General features: G+C 48.6%; 1 protein-coding gene across 1 annotated transcript in view; it reads right to left on the bottom strand.

The window, feature by feature from the left end:
• Positions 1 to 3088: 3088 nt before the first annotated feature.
• Positions 3089 to 16142, bottom strand: part of LOC119092164 (paired box protein Pax-2a-like) — a 25347-nt gene continuing 12293 nt past the window's right edge. The window contains exon 4 of the mRNA XM_037215140.1: positions 3089 to 3100. Coding sequence (XP_037071035.1) covers positions 3089 to 3100 — 12 coding nt within the window. The remainder of the gene's footprint in view (positions 3101 to 16142) is intronic.

Raw genomic sequence — 16142 nt, 5'->3', positions numbered from 1 at the left:
CGTGAGCTATGATCTACAGTTCTTGTCTTGGCTCGTTCCGAATTCCACATGCACGTCTTGGCTACCTAAAGGTTCAACATAACATGCAATTTTACTAGTGTCAAATTCCACATGAATATTCTGCATGCATTTCCACTCACAATATGTACTGAGAACTCGCCTTTGTGCCACAGAAATGCCGCCACTCAGCGCTCATATGAGGACACAAAATCGCATGAAAGGTGTCGCCCTTGTGTCGTAAACTGGTGATTTTTCTAAAGGATTTATTATTTATCAAGCTGACCCGTATCATTTTTTGATCGGTCAGCTCACTGCAAACTTCCCATAGTCCCCATTTTTGCAACCTTACTGAAGATGCAAGGAAAAATTGACTGCGAAACAAACGACTCAGGCGCAATGCATAATCATTTGACTTCCCAAATAGGACACAAAGTGGACCTGAATCCAACTCAGATTTGTTAAAATATAACTTATACATCCAGCATCCATGTCCCTCGTTCACGACATTATTTGATCACGATTTAGTGTTATGAGCCGTGATCTTCCCCAATCGCACTGTGCCAGATGTCGCTGGCAATGTCTGCAGACACGCACATCCATTTCCTGCCGTTCGCATGACTATTTAGGTCGAACTCGGGTCACTGAACGTTTTCTTGCCATAAAATACATGAAGTCATTTGATATTCTATTTTTTATGTAGGTACGTACTTGTGATTTCAGCACAACAACTACGGCAAATTAGTGCATTTACCCCATATTTCAAGTGATAAACCACAATTCTGACATTACAGACTTTTGTGAAACATTGCCCTACACTATTATAAGCTGCCAGCTTCATGAATATGACGCAAATCCTTTGCTATTACATGCATGAAAAACTATGACGCAATGGCACATTAAGATGTGTTGCTACCATAAGGTAAAAAGCTACAATTTCCTCACAAACAGGCTTCTTCATCGTTGGTACCCATTGTTATTTGAGGCGACTTTTACACCAGCAAAGCGAGAAATAAACAAGACCAAGAGCGCCACATGATATTCCATTTGAAGCCTGCAATGGAAGATATCGATAGCAGTTTTAAACGTTGAAAATGTGTCGCACGGTCTTCTGGCGGCTGCAGACGGAATGGTCGGGGCTTGGCGGGGCATCCAAAACTCGCATTCCTTCGCTCAGCCTTCACTCCTTCGCTCAGCCTTCACTCCTTCGCTCAGCCTTCACTCCTTCGCTCAGCCGTCACTCTCACTCCTTCGCTCAGCCTTCACTCCTTCGCTCAGCCTTCACTCCCTTCCGCTTCAGCCTTCACTCCTTCGCTCAGCCTTCACTCCTTCGCTCAGCCTTCAGCTCCTTCGGCTCAGCCTTCACTCCTTCACTCAGTCCTTCATTCCTTCGCACTCAGCATTCACTCCTCGCTCAGGCCGTCACTCCTTCGCTCAGGCCTTCACTCCCTTCGCTCAGCCTTCACTCCTTCGCTCAGCCCTTCACTCCTCGCTCCGCCTTCACCTCCTTCGCTCAGCCTTCACTCCTTCGTCCGAGCCTTCACTCCTTCGCTCAGCCTTCACTCCTTTCGCTCAGCCTTGTTCGAACTAGCAGCTATAGCAGTGGCAGTCGCTCTAAATTAAGGCAGAGGGAATGGCCGTCCAACGTCAGAAAATGAAAAAAGTTATCGGCCAGTGCGGATGGCAAACGGTATAATTTGAGTGTTTTTAATAGTCCACACCGTGTTCCTTTGACCAACACTTAAAGCTCCCACCAACTCTTAACAATAACTTGCAACGTGTTTTCCGTGGATGATGTTGCTTATGCCTGAGTGAATAAAGACTCATTAGTTCTGAAGAAACTGTTCATTACATGACGTGAAGGCTGGCAGAAGAACTGTCAGTTATTCGCCTGCAGGAAGACGGGCAAGTGAGAAGTAAGGTGGACGAAGGTACAGGTCACTAGAATAAGGCGTAAGACGGAAGAGGGTAGGTACCTTCAACTGGTTATGAAGGATCCGTTGGATGGAACGCGGTGCTTAGCAAATCTCAGCATGGGGCTTACTAAATCCATGTTGTCAACATCGCAAAGTTAGAGGCAATCTAGCTGATCTGACAAAATGTTGAGGATTATACTAATGTTTTGTGCAGGATTTTCACACAACGTGCAATGCCACCTCTATATGCACAAATATCAAATTCTCCTTATAAGTCTAGTTTGAAGAAACAAACAATTCCATAGGTTTTAAATGCTGCTCCATTCGGGCCTAAGAAATCTTAAAGTGATCTCAAAATCTGGCCGATGTTTAAAACAGCCTTAGTTTAGGAAACGCTCGCAGTTAATTTTAGGTCCAGCCAAGCCCAAGACAGTGAGACTTGCACAAATGAGAGGGAGCAATCTTACCTAAATTGGTGTCTGCGAAAAACGCTCGTTCTCAGCTATCTTAAGTGCTTTCTGCTTAGAAGAATTCTCCAACCAGCATTGGGCAACAAGGGTCCATGTTGCAAGATTGTGGGAGTGCTATTCCCTCCTGCAATGGCTGCATTAATGCCTACATTATGATGCATAGCTGCCTATCCATCAGGAATCAAGATGGCAGGCTATACGAATAATACAAACAGTTTTAAGGATAGGTATTTTGACGCACTTTATAAAGATGAAAACAACGCTAGCCCTTTAGGTGTATTTGTGCATCTACGGTTCCGTCAAAAACGAGATTATTTCAAGACCGTGAGAGAAACGTGTTCACGAAATACAATTGATCAGTGCTTGCTTGTTGCAGTGTCGTGTTCGCGAATTCCTTGTGTCATGTGATTTGAACGAGCACGTCGCGGTTGATAACATTACTACACCTAATCCACCATTTAAGTAGCTATAGACGTTGCCTCAAAAGCATGAACTGTCATTGCTGATGGTCTCTACAATTAAATGCTATCACCGAAAGTCCGTTGGCATGGCGTCGTAAGATTATCTAGCTCAATAAAAAAAGAGTTCGACGTTGCTGAAGGAGACACGTGTTCGTGATACGTCTCAATCCATTCGGATTTGTTGAGCCGTTGTCGTCCCTGCGGCTTTATAAGGCACTCAGCTGCTGAGCCTACATGGCGTCGCCTACGTCTCACTCTGACAAGAAGGGCGGGCACCGTGTGGAATTGAGCCTCACACCTCCGGCTTGATAGACGCACTGCTTGACCATCACACTATCAGCAGCCCTAGAGCTGAAGGTTTGCTCAGTATGATTTCTGATTACAAGGTACCTTGGTTTTTGGTTTTGGGTTTGATGAAATTGGTCTTGGTTTGCGTTTGAAATTGCGCATTACTGCGCCAGTAATCCAAACAATTTGAACGAGCCCCAAAAAGCACAGGCTTGCATTCGCATAGCTGTCAGTTTCAACAAATAATATTCCCCATGACACGACAATTTAATTACAAGATGGTTTTTTCAAGGGCATAACCATTGTCATTTATAGTAAATGTACTGTTTCTCCATTATTTTCAGTTTTACCATTGGTGCAGGAACCAGGGCAGGGGTGCACGGAGAGGACGATGGTCCTCCCATTTTTTTGAGGCATTGAAAAGTCAAGCCTTTGGTAGCATATGCAAATTGTTGAAAAAAGGGTTTAGTTCTTTTTCTTTTCCCGGGCACCCGCGTGCTTTTGATTTTTGAGAATGTCACTTTATCAAAATTACTCACACGTTCCCTATTTTTCGTCGAGCAGTGTACCATCACGAATGAAGAACACGAAGCATTTTCCAGAGACCGGTGAGCGCGTGCAGCCCCTTCACACCTTCGTTATCTCTGTGGGCCTCAGCCTCTGCTCGGACGCAAACACGGCCCACAAAAACCGGGCGTTAAAATGATACATAATTGGACCCCATTACATACCTAAGGGTGCCGGAATTGATGAAGTTATTAAGAACACGATTACGGCTGCGCGTTCGTTTGTCGCCGGCAAAAAGGCGCATTTAAGGAGCGGAGCCTATTGAGCCGGGCGAGCGGGGCGCCTACTGGGCCGACCCCGGCGCCACCGGAGCCGCGGAAGCCGCCCCCGGCTCCGTTTCTGGCTCCCGCCGCGCCGGCCGCCCGCTCTGGGCGCGTGGAGCAACGGTCGCTGGCCTGTGACCGGTTGAGGGCTAGTTGGCGGTCTGTTACTGCTGCCGGCAGAGCTGGCTGCTGTTTTGTAGTGATGATGAATGCCTGGTCACTGGATGAACGCTTGGTCGCTGGCTGTTGTTTTGTAGTGCTGATGAATGCCTGGTCACTGGCTGGTGTTTTGTAGCGATGATGAATGCCTGGTCACTGGCTGGTGTTTTGTAGTGATGATGAACGCTTGGTCACTGGCTGGTGTTTTGTAGTGATGATGAACGCCCGGTCACTGTTGGTGTTTTGTAGTGATGATGAACGCTTGGTCACTGGCTGCTGTTTTGTAGTGATGATGAACGCCCGGTCACTGGCTGGTGTTTTGTAGTGATGATGAACGCCCGGTCACTGGCTGGTGTTTTGTAGTGATGATGAACGCCCGGTCACTGGCTGGTGTTATGTAGTGATGATGAACGCCCGGTCACTGGCTGGTGTTTTGTGGTGATGATGAACACATGGTCACTGGCTGGTGCTACGTAGTGATGATGAACGCATGGTCACTGGCTGGTGTTTTGTGGTGATGATGAACGCTTGGTCAATGACTGGTGTTTTGTAGTGATAATGAATGCCTGGTCACTGGCTGGTGTTATGCAGTATGATGTACGTGTGTTCAATGTTTTCTCATCTCTTTGCGCGGTGTCGCGGCCTCATTTGCGGTGCACAGATGATTAAGTTCAGGAAACGTCCTCTATCTCCTCGAGATAGAAAACTACGTGGAGTTTCTCCCTAGATTCTGGGGTTGCGTTCCGTCCATGTTCGTTTCGTCTAATGGCCTCGAACTTCGTTCCACGATGTCTTGTTTACTAAAATGATTATTTTTTTACTGGTTTGGTCGGTGTATTGTGACACATGCCTCCATTAAAATATTGCGGCTGTGCTGGACCCTTTCGTGCTTATTTGAGATCTATATCACCTTTGGAGCGTTTTTCAACCGTTCAACCTTATGATTTTCATTGGGATCTCTCTTTTCCGGTGCTTCCGTTCGTCTTCAGCTATCCTCACAAACATTTTTTTCATTGTTCTCTGCTTTACACTGTCTTTTTTCATTCAATTAAGGTGCTCCCTCACCTCCAAACTTTGAGATCCATCGATATAATACTTTTCCGGAGTGAATCTGTCCATCTCGTCGAAGCCGTCTGTAAAGAACATGCGAGAGTTCCTCTTAATTGTCTCTCCGGCAGTGCCAGCATTCAACGTCAAGCCAAAACGATGCATGCTTACGCAATTCAAGTGTTTTTAGACGTCACGTATAGCCACAAGACGAGCGGATAGGCCGCCCAGCGGGGATGGAGACCCAGTAATAGATCGAGGGGATAGGGAGCTCCTGCCGCAGAGCCAGACCGCAAAGCGCACTGTTACTTGCTACGCCCGGGCGCAGGTTCCCACCTTGGTTGGTTGCCAAGAGCCCGCGCCAGCACCAAGTTCGCCGAGATGACCTCGGCAGCATACTATGGTTGGTGGAAGGCTGCTTCTACCCCGCATTACTTATAATCACGCCACATGGGCTCTTTACATTACCGCCAATTGTTCTAAGTGTCGTCAGCCAGTTCTGCGTTCTGGGTATATTAAGTTATGCATATGATTTTTTTTCACTTTTCCGGTCTGAGCCCTGTGTGGTGGTTTCTTAAGAGTTCGGCTTAGGAGTAATCCCCACACGAGGATAAAAAGTAGAGTAAAGGAGAGGTAAGAGCAGGAAAAAGCTGGGCACTCCCACCCGGGTCTCCGTATTCACCGCTCGAGAACTGGCTAACCGTTACCTGGGGTCAGAGGGTCTATGTAAAGGGAATATAAAGTTTAAGTTCAGGCTTAGATAAAGGGATACAGTTATAAAGCCAAGATGTGCAGGAGCTCTTCGACACCCTAGCCTGGTGCTCATCATAGAGACCAGCCGTGGGACGGAGCGGGAGGGGAGACGTCGAGGTTTTCCCTTCACCAGCTCTCACAATTGGCAGCAGGTCATCTTGAAATACTCTGCTGGAGTGTTTCTGCCCGGCCGTGTGGTCTCATTTTGCGTTGCATCCTGCCCGGGTTGAGCGGCGGTCGCTGAGGGGCGGTATTTTGGCGTGATCCACGCCCGTACGAGACGACTTGCGCCGACAAGCTTGGTACAAGCGCGACTAGTGGGTAGCGCATGGAACGTGCGGCAAGATGCGTTTTAGCCCATTGGCTTTGAACGGACGACGTGAAAAAGTGACCCTTGCGATGCAGATGGACAGCCGTTCAAAACCATGGCGAGAGCTCGGTAACTGCGGATAAGAGCGACAGGAAATTGTCGCGCTTGGGTTAGGATTTGAGCGGGAAATTGTGTGGTGTCAGCTGTGCGGTCGCTCGTGTTACGTGCCACGCGCACATGAGAAGTCGAGATCCATTCTCCCGTTTTGGAGGGTTTTATGCGTTACATATCTCCGAAGCCATGCCAAATCAAGGCATAAATCGAACTTCAAAGCATTAACCGATGTACCGTCTTCAATTCGTGTTGCAAACGCGACTTTTCGTGACGCACTGTTGTGCCAGGATCCGTCGTGGAGGACAAGGCTGTTGGACTTACACAGGCTTTGTCAAATGTAGCACGTTGGTGTCAAAACTGTCACCAGGGCCGTGACGTGATGTATATCAATGTGCGCTCGAATTCGTTTCCTTCGTGTTCATTTTCTATGTGAGATTTTGTCTGTCTTTCCGCTTCTGAAGCAAATTAAGATTAAGGGCCAAAATCTTTCTTTGTCTGGACGTCATCATGCCCATGATGCATCGTTAAGTGACCGACACCGGTCATATCAAGGAAACGATGGAGTGCGCATGCGCTGTGCGGTGACCGACATCCGGCAGCAGTGTGTTCAGCTTTCATGCGTGTATTTCATCTTGGCCAAAAAGGGATCTACTGTAAAGATCGAATGCAAAGCTCTATTAGTACTCTAGTACTCCTTGCGTGCAAAGTAATGCAATGTATATAATCAATTCAAAGCAGTTGCAGAAACTGTGTGAAAAAGCAACTTGCGAAGCGGGCGGTGAGGGTACTCATGGAAACACACGGTCAGTATGAAGTGAAGCCCTCAGGTACGGGAAACCTGTAGGCACGTTTCTGCAGCGTGTTTTGAGGTCGTTGTAGAGTGCGATAGCCCACAAATATTACTGCATCGTTGATCAGTGACGGCAGCAAAAAAAACCTGGCGCCGGCAATGCTGGCCAGAACGGTTTCCTGGGAACTTTTGGAATGCACGTAGAATCTAACCACAGTGGCATATGGAACGCAACACTGAATTTTGAACATTCACTAGCTCAGACTAGCTAAACGAGTGCATGTTGCTGGCAGCAATGCGTCTTGGATGATTTGTCTTGGTGCTTTTGTATCAGCGCAGTTGTATGTTACGAGTCTCACTGCAGAACTATATGACACGGAATATGTGTGCATTATAAAAGTGCTGTTTCCCTTTTTAATTAACCAAAAATTGCATTATGCTATGGTATGACTATGCTATACAATCAGTGTTTCGTTCTTGCTGCCTATGCAACAACCCGCATCCAGCACACATGCATGATTCGAGGGGAAGAATTAGCCAATGGTGACGGCTCTACGTCAAAGTTGTAAGCAACCACTCAATGCTGCCATGCAGAAAATTCGCATGCAGATTGAGCTTCTTCCTTCGATTGGCATGAACCCCACTACTTGAATATCACCACAACTTGCCTTCTTCTTCGCCGGATATGTCGGCGGCGAAATGTAAGATAGGCTCGGAAGTCCTGCATATAAAACGGAATACGCCTAAGGCAATTCAAAGGCAATCACTACCTTGATTTCAGCATTTTTGGCAGGCATTTTAGGTCTTAATTTACGTCGGTTAGCGTACCTAGCCCGCAACCTCTAGTAACACTCTGTTTTTGAGTTTGCAATGTTTGGAAAACGTTGTTTTTCTGACTGATCGGGCTAAACAAAGAAGCACGGAAGTTAGCACTGTTTTCATTGCGATAACTGCACAGTGTTTGCCATAACATGGGCAAAAACTGTGCAGTTATCATTGCTACCACGCTACCGAGCGGAATGCTCGGTAGCGTGATAGCAATGTTTCAGCCTTTTTGGGATTTATTGGGCTCGAAAAGCGGCTTCATGGAATCGGTTGTCTAAACTTGACCATGAAACAAATTTTGGAAGGCTTTTTGGTAGCTGCAATCCCTTTGAACCATACGATTCCACACGTGGGTGAAGCCGAGATATTTGATGACTTGAGCGCTGCAGAGAAATAGCACTAGTAACTGCACTAGACAACAGCGCAATAGCACAGCCATGCTGCTGGAGCGAGGGACTCGCTAGCCACGTGAGTGGTCTAGATTTCGTAGCTTTGAACTTAGTATCATCAACATCCATCAAATTTCACATCAGGTGCTGCAAAACATTGCGAGCGTCGTGACTAGTGCGCCGACTTGAATATTACACCGGTATTTTCAACAGCACAATGGCCAGCACTGCAGGCTGCAAACTCCCGTGACATTGTGCAAATGTCGGGGCTGCTCATGTAATGTTAAAGATAATAGCCGCCTTTATGTAACTGAGAAGCAAATGTTAAGACGTAGAGTGTCCATAGCTGAATGCCTGTATACCAGTATCTGTAATAGCCTATACAAAGTATTACGTGTTTGAATATGCTGTCATAACCAGTTAGCGAATACTTTTGGAGGCGCAAGAAGACCGAGGTTAGCAAAACTGATGTCCTGTCAGATGAAAGGCGTCAAGGAATGTTGCGAAGCAGCCCACTCCCAGATTAACATTCTCCACATTCTCAGACGCTGTCGTGCAATGAGTACATTGGTAATGGGCAGCCAATCAGATTTGGAAGCTCGTCATCAGCGCTTCGTGCCCACCTTGGCAAAACTCTGCGATAGCTAATGTTCATCGCTTGCAATGACTACCCAGCAGTACGTGTTCCTCGGCCGCACCTTGGCCGGCCGCGGTGACGGGAGTGCACAGAGTGCGATGACCTGCAAATGACAATGGAGATTGCCGCTCGCACTCATGCTTGTCAACGTACGGAACGCGCTATTGCCTGAAAAATAGGATTTTATGTTCTATAGAGCAGGGGCGTAGCTTTCTACTTCCTTTGAGTGCTTCAGCCCTCCCCCCCCCCCCCCCCCCCCCTCCTCAGCTTAGCTCCGTCCCTCCAACTTTGGGAAGAAAATGGATTAAATCGGGGAGAAATTATATTTGTTGGCATATTTTGGCGGTGGGCTGGGTAAGCTCTCACTGGTCAGCCCCGCTCCCCAAACTCATTTTGTGAAACTACAAGCCTCCTGCAGAAAAATTTGGATCTACCTGTGGTGAAACTTATCAAAATGAGTTTGATGTAGGGGGGGGGGGGGCTGAACAGTGAAGAAATGTAGCCTACTCCCAAAATATAGATTTTTCTCCGAATTTGCTCACGTTCTCTCAAAGCCGTAGGGGGGTTTGGAGCTTAGGTTGGGATGGGGAAGGGGGCTAGAACCCCAATGACGGGCTCTATGTTTGGCATAAAAGTACTTAAGCTTCCAGGATATTAAGATAAGAACGCGGCAGTTTCAACACGGTGCATGCAGATTCGAGTTAAAAATTGGTAGTTGTGATTACATCTGACAATCCTGATTCCAAGTGGATTCGGAGCATAGATAGCAACCCTACCTGATTGGAGAGGGGGGTTGATGCGCCCTCCCCTTCCCGCCTCTCAATGTTTTCTAAGGACATTCCTCCGGCATGTCGTGTAACGCACTCAAATTTTCGATAGCGTTTGGGGCATTTATCGTGCGTGCTTTGACAGCAAAGACGCGTCTCCAGCTTTTCTAGTTTCTGAGTAGCAACGATTTTTTATAAACACTGCTCGGTGATCTACGGCCGACGCGGCCGTCGGGCGGCAAGCGACGAATCCGGCGATCTCGCGCGGCGGACTGACACATTGTCTCCGTCCCCCTCCTCCACACTCTTATCAGTCGGTGCCATGAAAAAAACGGGGGTCAGGGCGATGCTAAATGAAAATGGTGGTCATGCTCTGTTTGCCCGCATGGAGTGCATTGCGGACACAAATACGCAAATGCGTGTTGAATGTTCATAAGTTCACACGTATGCCGGATGGAACTCAGCTATGGTTTGGGCAAAAGTCAAAACAGAATTCGGTTCAAATTGAATCATCTCAGGCGTCTCGCGGGCTGGCCTTTTAAACTTCATAGCAACCAGAATCTAGCTCTGTGGGCATTTTAGGTTGGCAAGGCTAGGGTCGGTCGGTGTGCCGTATGCATGCCGATAATGCCATTCTAGAACTACGCTCCGCCGGGGCTACTTCACAGCTCTGAAGAAACGGCACTGTCAAAAAGTGGAGCTGGGACAGCACGTCTGTCGGCTAGTTGCGATGGCATATCGCACACATATCTTCGTCGGGAAGACCGCCATGCTAGAGTGACGTCAGATCGCCATGCTAGAGTGACGTCAGACCACCATGCTAAAGTGGCGGCATATTGCCATGGTATAGTGACGTCAGACCGCGTCTTACCGCTCCCCTTCGATGTCATCTTCAGTAAACCCTGGACAGCCCTGTCAGCTCGGGCCCTGGTCCACAACGTTACAAGCTTTGTATAACTAACCCGATTTTGGAGTATATTTGTGCCCCCCCCCCCCTCTCTCCCACTACCTCCCCTGTAAATCGACCGATACAGACCCGGTGCGGCACCGGTGCGGCCGCCGGCGCGCCCGCGCCGCCGCCGGGCCAGCCCCACCGCCGACAGCGCCGCCGCCGCTGGTGGCGGGCCACTCTCACGCGCCATCGACCCCAATTGTGTTCGCAGCACGACGCGCCGTCACCCTCGGTGCGCGTGAGAGCGCGCGACATGCGAGCGCGGTGTGGCCGCCTGGCCGCCCACGGCCGGGCGAGGCCGCTCAGACAGCGCTGGACGGATTAGTCCCTAGTGGGGAGTATCGCGGCCGCTATCGGCCGACACGGCGTGCCTCCGATCTTATCCCGGCAGGCGAGCGACGACCAAACCGCTTTTTATCGGCGTCAGCGAACTGAATGGCCAGCTGTAGGTCAGCGTTTTGCTCGCTGGCCTGCGTCAATGGAGTCTAGTCTGGTCTGGAGACGTCCTAATCGTGGGATAACGTGGTGTCGCTGGCGCGACTGAGCCCTGCGGTGTCGACGACACCTGACGGCGTGGTGACAGAGTGGTCACGCGAGCGAGGCGGCCGGTGAGCGCGGTGCTGACCTGCCCTGCTTTGACCTGAGCGTGCCAGTGTTGGCTGGATCAGGTTGAATCATCGGGCTCCGATTGGTCCGGCCCAAGCGGTGACGGTGACCGGTGATCGCCGCCCAAGTTTGAATCATGGGTCTCGTTCACTGATCGTGGACCGCGGCTCGCACCCCCGTTCGTGATCTCACGTCCTCTTTTGACCCCTAATTCTACCGCTAAGCCCTGGACTTCGGAGCGAGATCCCGAGTCGGGGTCCCACGCTCCGACCCGCGGTACCGGCGCGCGGCCCCTGGGCGGCGACAGATGGCGCCACCCTCTCCCGGTCCGCCCGCTCCTCGGCCTCCTCGGGCTCCGACTGGCGCAAAGTGCCACGCTGGGAACCGACGTCGGAGGCGTGTTTAAAAGGCACACATTGTCCGCAGCTCTCAGTGGTCCCATTGTGGCCGGCGGTGCGGCGAGCGCGCAGAACCGCCGCTCTCGCCCAAGAATGCGCCGACAAAAGGCCGCGGCAGCCGGCGAATCTGACGGATAAAACAAGCAGGCGAGGCCGGCGCAATTAAAGAGATCAGAGCGTCCTACCCTTCGACATGATAATAACAACAATCGTTTAGCATTTCCCACGTTGGCGGAGGCCATTATCGCATTCCTGGCGGCGGCGCCGACCCCGATTGAATTGGTAAAGGCCGATGATTACATGATGCCCTCCCCGCTGTCGTCGCAGAAGAAAGGGCAGCCATAGAAACAGGATGTTATGGGCGAGAAGTCGGGTTTCTTCGGACGGCGAGCGGCGCAGCCAGTAGGCGGCGAGCGGCAATCATCGCCGTTTTCGGGGTCGGCGTCGGCCAGGCAGATGCGGCGCGGCGGACGCGGCAGACGCGGCGCGACAGACGCGGCAGTCTCGGCGCGCCGCGGCCGCCGATCCCGTCGCTGACTGGTGCAGGTCACGGAGGCAGTTCCGAGGCGTCACCGCCATGCGGGTATGTCAACCAAGGGGTGCACTGCAAGATGGGCGAGACAGACTGTGGTGGATGAAGATGTGTACTGCAGATGCCGGTGTGACTCTATGCTGTCGTGCGTCATTTCGTGCTGCTACAAGGGTACGCGGTACAAGTCAGGCCAACTTCGCGGAAGCTGGCATCAGGCCTGTGGGCGTTGCATAGCGAGAAACTTCTCAATGCCCTCGGATGTCCCTCTCCTTCCACTGTTTTGCCGTAGCAAAGCTCTGTATGCTGCGATAAGTGGAAAACGCCTGGCTTTGGCTCAGCCGCAGTGCGAAGAAAACAGAGGGTGGTGATAAGTCGAGTCCACATTAATCGCGGCTATCGGCAGCGTCGCAGTGGCAAAGAGACATTGGGGGTGAGGCACTTGTGCACAAGGCTGCATGACCCACAGCAGTCGATGCGCCATAAAACCCCCCACTCATGCACAAGACGCAACAATATTTTTACAGATGCCAACTTTCAGGATGCTTGCGCCTTTGAGGTTTGTATTTGTTGGGAAAATGTTCTGCAGCATAAGCAAAGTTCATGTGCAGCACAAAATGTTTGGAAGTATTCGCGTAACGCTATGTTTGATCATGAAGCAGTAAGCTGTGGAAAATTTAAAAAAAAACAAAGAGTGGTCTTATTAAAGGATATCTGACAACATGAATGCTGTTGCGTAGCCAGACGAGCTCAATAGTCGCATTCCGCGATTCTTTAAATCGTAAAAGTCGTGTTTTTTATCTCCGGCGCTGACATTCATTTTGCAATTGTCCTTATTTTTCATTTCTTATCACTCAAAACACCCTGGTTTTGTTTCAGAGCTACTCCCATTTTCAAAGAAATGATGCGCCATCGAGCACGGCATCAACTGATGGCGCTCTTGCTACTCATTGTTCCCTATAACTATATGTGTGAGCAGCTGAATTGCCTTTCTAACATTCGCAAAATTTGTCGATAAAAGTTTTAAGCCATCAGATGGTCGTCAAAACCATCATCGCCCATGACTGAAAATGGGCTGTTCAGGGCCAGCAAAAACATAAGACAAAAGTTACATTACAAAGGATACATAGATAGGACGAGAAACAAACGTTATTTGGTATGTATGCTTCGTATGCGATGAATGAAACCAAGCAGCACAGCATGGTTTTTCTGTGTCCATAATTTTCTTATTTGCTATCCTGCTCTTCCTGACGCCACATTTACGCTCGAGGTTAAGCAGCCTTCATGCTAACGACTTCGGTGAGCTGGCTTGGGAGAGGAATCAACGTCTGCGAGACCAGCCGGTGGGTGCACCCGTCAGCTATGAAGTGGGATATTGACTTGTGCCTGTTCACTAGAACATGCGGTACAAGTTCACTAGAACGTGAGTACATGACGCGATCAGAAGTGTTTGTCGAATAGTCCTATGATGACAACATCGACCAGGTCTCGAGCTCCAGCAATCTCGGAAGAGGTCAGGCTTGTGTGTCTACCTTAATACAAACAAGCCATGCTGAAAAAACCGCGTTTGGTTATAGGCGGATGATTCGTTTATTGCGATCTAGTCGTCAAAGTCTTGCTACTGGACCACATGCGCGTGCGCCAGCAAGTATATGATGACGGTGAAGGCTTTGGCTGTAATGTGCCACCACAGTTTGGCTCTGCTTAGTTAGAAAAATTAAGCACTCATTTATGAATAAGCATCGAACGAATTCGCAATATGTACAATAGCAGGGAATGGAAGCCGCAGTAAATTGACTGGCGAAGCACACTATGACATCAGAGGACTAGTTAAGCTTTTCAGTTTATTACTCCAGCCTCAAAAATACCTAAGCAAATGATATATATTTTTAAAAATTGATCTTTGCGATGTTGGATAACATCATTTCAGGATTTTTGAGCGTGAAGACCTAACATTAATTACGTACACGTATAGCAAAAGTTAATGACGTCAAATTCCGTAATCTAATGATAAGTTCTCTGAATGTCGACTCGACATTATTGCTCTCCGGGACAAAGTATGCCGAATGCAGCGAATACCTATCTAAGAAATAAACTTATCTGACCCTTAAAGAAACTGAGAACTCAAAGATCTTTCTCAAAACGTCCACAAATTGTATCCAGCGTTGCGGCCATCATATGGCGCTCTCAAAGAAATTTTAGCTCGCGAAAACACTGCAAGCCATGTGTGCAGTTTGATGGTGACAGCTTAATTGAGAAGCGTGGTCTTTAGATTGTGAACAAGGAATGTGCATTTCAAGTGCGGATAATTTACCAATTTTTACATTCAAACCGGAAAGAGATATCTTTCTCATGCTCGTGGGCAAGTGGATTTCTGGGCCCCCGAACGGCCAAACGAAAAGTAGTTATCTAAAAGCTGGATTTCCGCAAGGATTATGGTGGCCACCACCACTGACGTCGGTGGGGCCCGAGCCCCAGGAACTTTTGGGCTTAACCAGTTTTGTGTTTTGACCGTACACAATGCTGCTAAAACACAAATGCACTCAGCAACATTTCAGGCATGATCTCGTCCATGGCAGGGGTAAAAGTCTCGTCGACGCGTCAAGTCATACAGTTCGCTTCGAGTGATTCACACTGGATTTATAAGTACTTACATACGATATCTTAGCATGTGATCAATCAACTCTCCAGCGGCTTGGAAGACCATGTACATCTTAAACCAGTCGCTTGCAGCTCCCGAAGTTCCCAGGAAAAGTTTGTTGGACTGCGTTTTAGGATTGATGGGCCATCAGTGATTACCGCAGTTGTCCATCGTGTAATCTGTCATTTTGTCTGTAATACCGATGACACTCCCTTAATGCATGCATGACACGAAAAAGTGCTGTACACTGGTGTGAACGAAGCGATGCCTGTCAGTTAAAAGTCATTCCATGAAGTCGCACTGTGCCAAAAGGATCCGGGCAGTTTTTTATAGTTCCTTCCAGTTGAGCAGCGGAGCAGGGTTCATGGCTGCAGTTTGCCTTTGATCTCATGCGACAGCGGTTGCCGCAAGCGAGCTTGGCTTGGGCGTCTCGGCGCTCTCACTTACCAGACAACGCACACCAAGAGGCATAGTTTACACGAAAGCAAAAGCATCCACGCAAGCTCAACTTAAGAACTCGTGCTTTACAAAAAGTGAACTAATGTTTGTCCTGATTTTTAAAGAAAAATGCTTTAAAGAAACCTGGACGAAGTAGCAAGTAATGCTGCCAAATCGCGCTTCAAATTTAAGTTAAATCACGACTGTTGCTTGTCTTCTACTATTTATGGCTTTGTGGTGGACTGAAAATGCAGACATCGTCGTGGGATTGGCTACACAAACCCCAGCCTCACAGCTGCATGCTAATATAATCTAAAACGTTTTTGACAAGGGTATTGTAATGAAAGACCTGACGATATCACGTATCCAAAAGATAGCCTTTGTGTTTTCGTAGCTTAGAATGCTACGGCATCGCCGCGTATCATTGTTGGAAATCGCCTGCGATTCAATCAAATGCTCACACAACGCACATCGCATTTAATTACATCATCTGTGCGCTTCGAATCAGCTTATCATATATGGCAATTGCAACTGAACATCGTGCTTAACGGTTAAGTACATATCGATTTTTTTATTTATATTTGACGGTTAAGTCATGATATGAAGTCGAATGAAGACGGCTAACTCTCGATAGCTGGACTGCCTCGGGTCCTGTCGCTCGCCAAAATCGTGATCAGATGGCCAAGAGCATTTTGTTTTGACAAGCTGAACCATCGGTCCTGCTAACGATCATATTTGCCCGCAGATTAGCACGGGCAATACGTCAGTCACTAGATCCCAATGAACTAGCGACATGCATATATATATATATATATATATATATAA

The sequence above is a fragment of the Pollicipes pollicipes genome, unplaced genomic scaffold, assembly GCF_011947565.3.
Source record: "Pollicipes pollicipes isolate AB1234 unplaced genomic scaffold, Ppol_2.1 Scaffold_3447;HRSCAF=4054_pilon_pilon_pilon, whole genome shotgun sequence".
NCBI lineage: Eukaryota > Metazoa > Arthropoda > Thecostraca > Pollicipedomorpha > Pollicipedidae > Pollicipes > Pollicipes pollicipes.
Note: the sequence above shows the minus strand (reverse complement) of the source record. Positions and strands in the feature narration are given on the sequence as shown.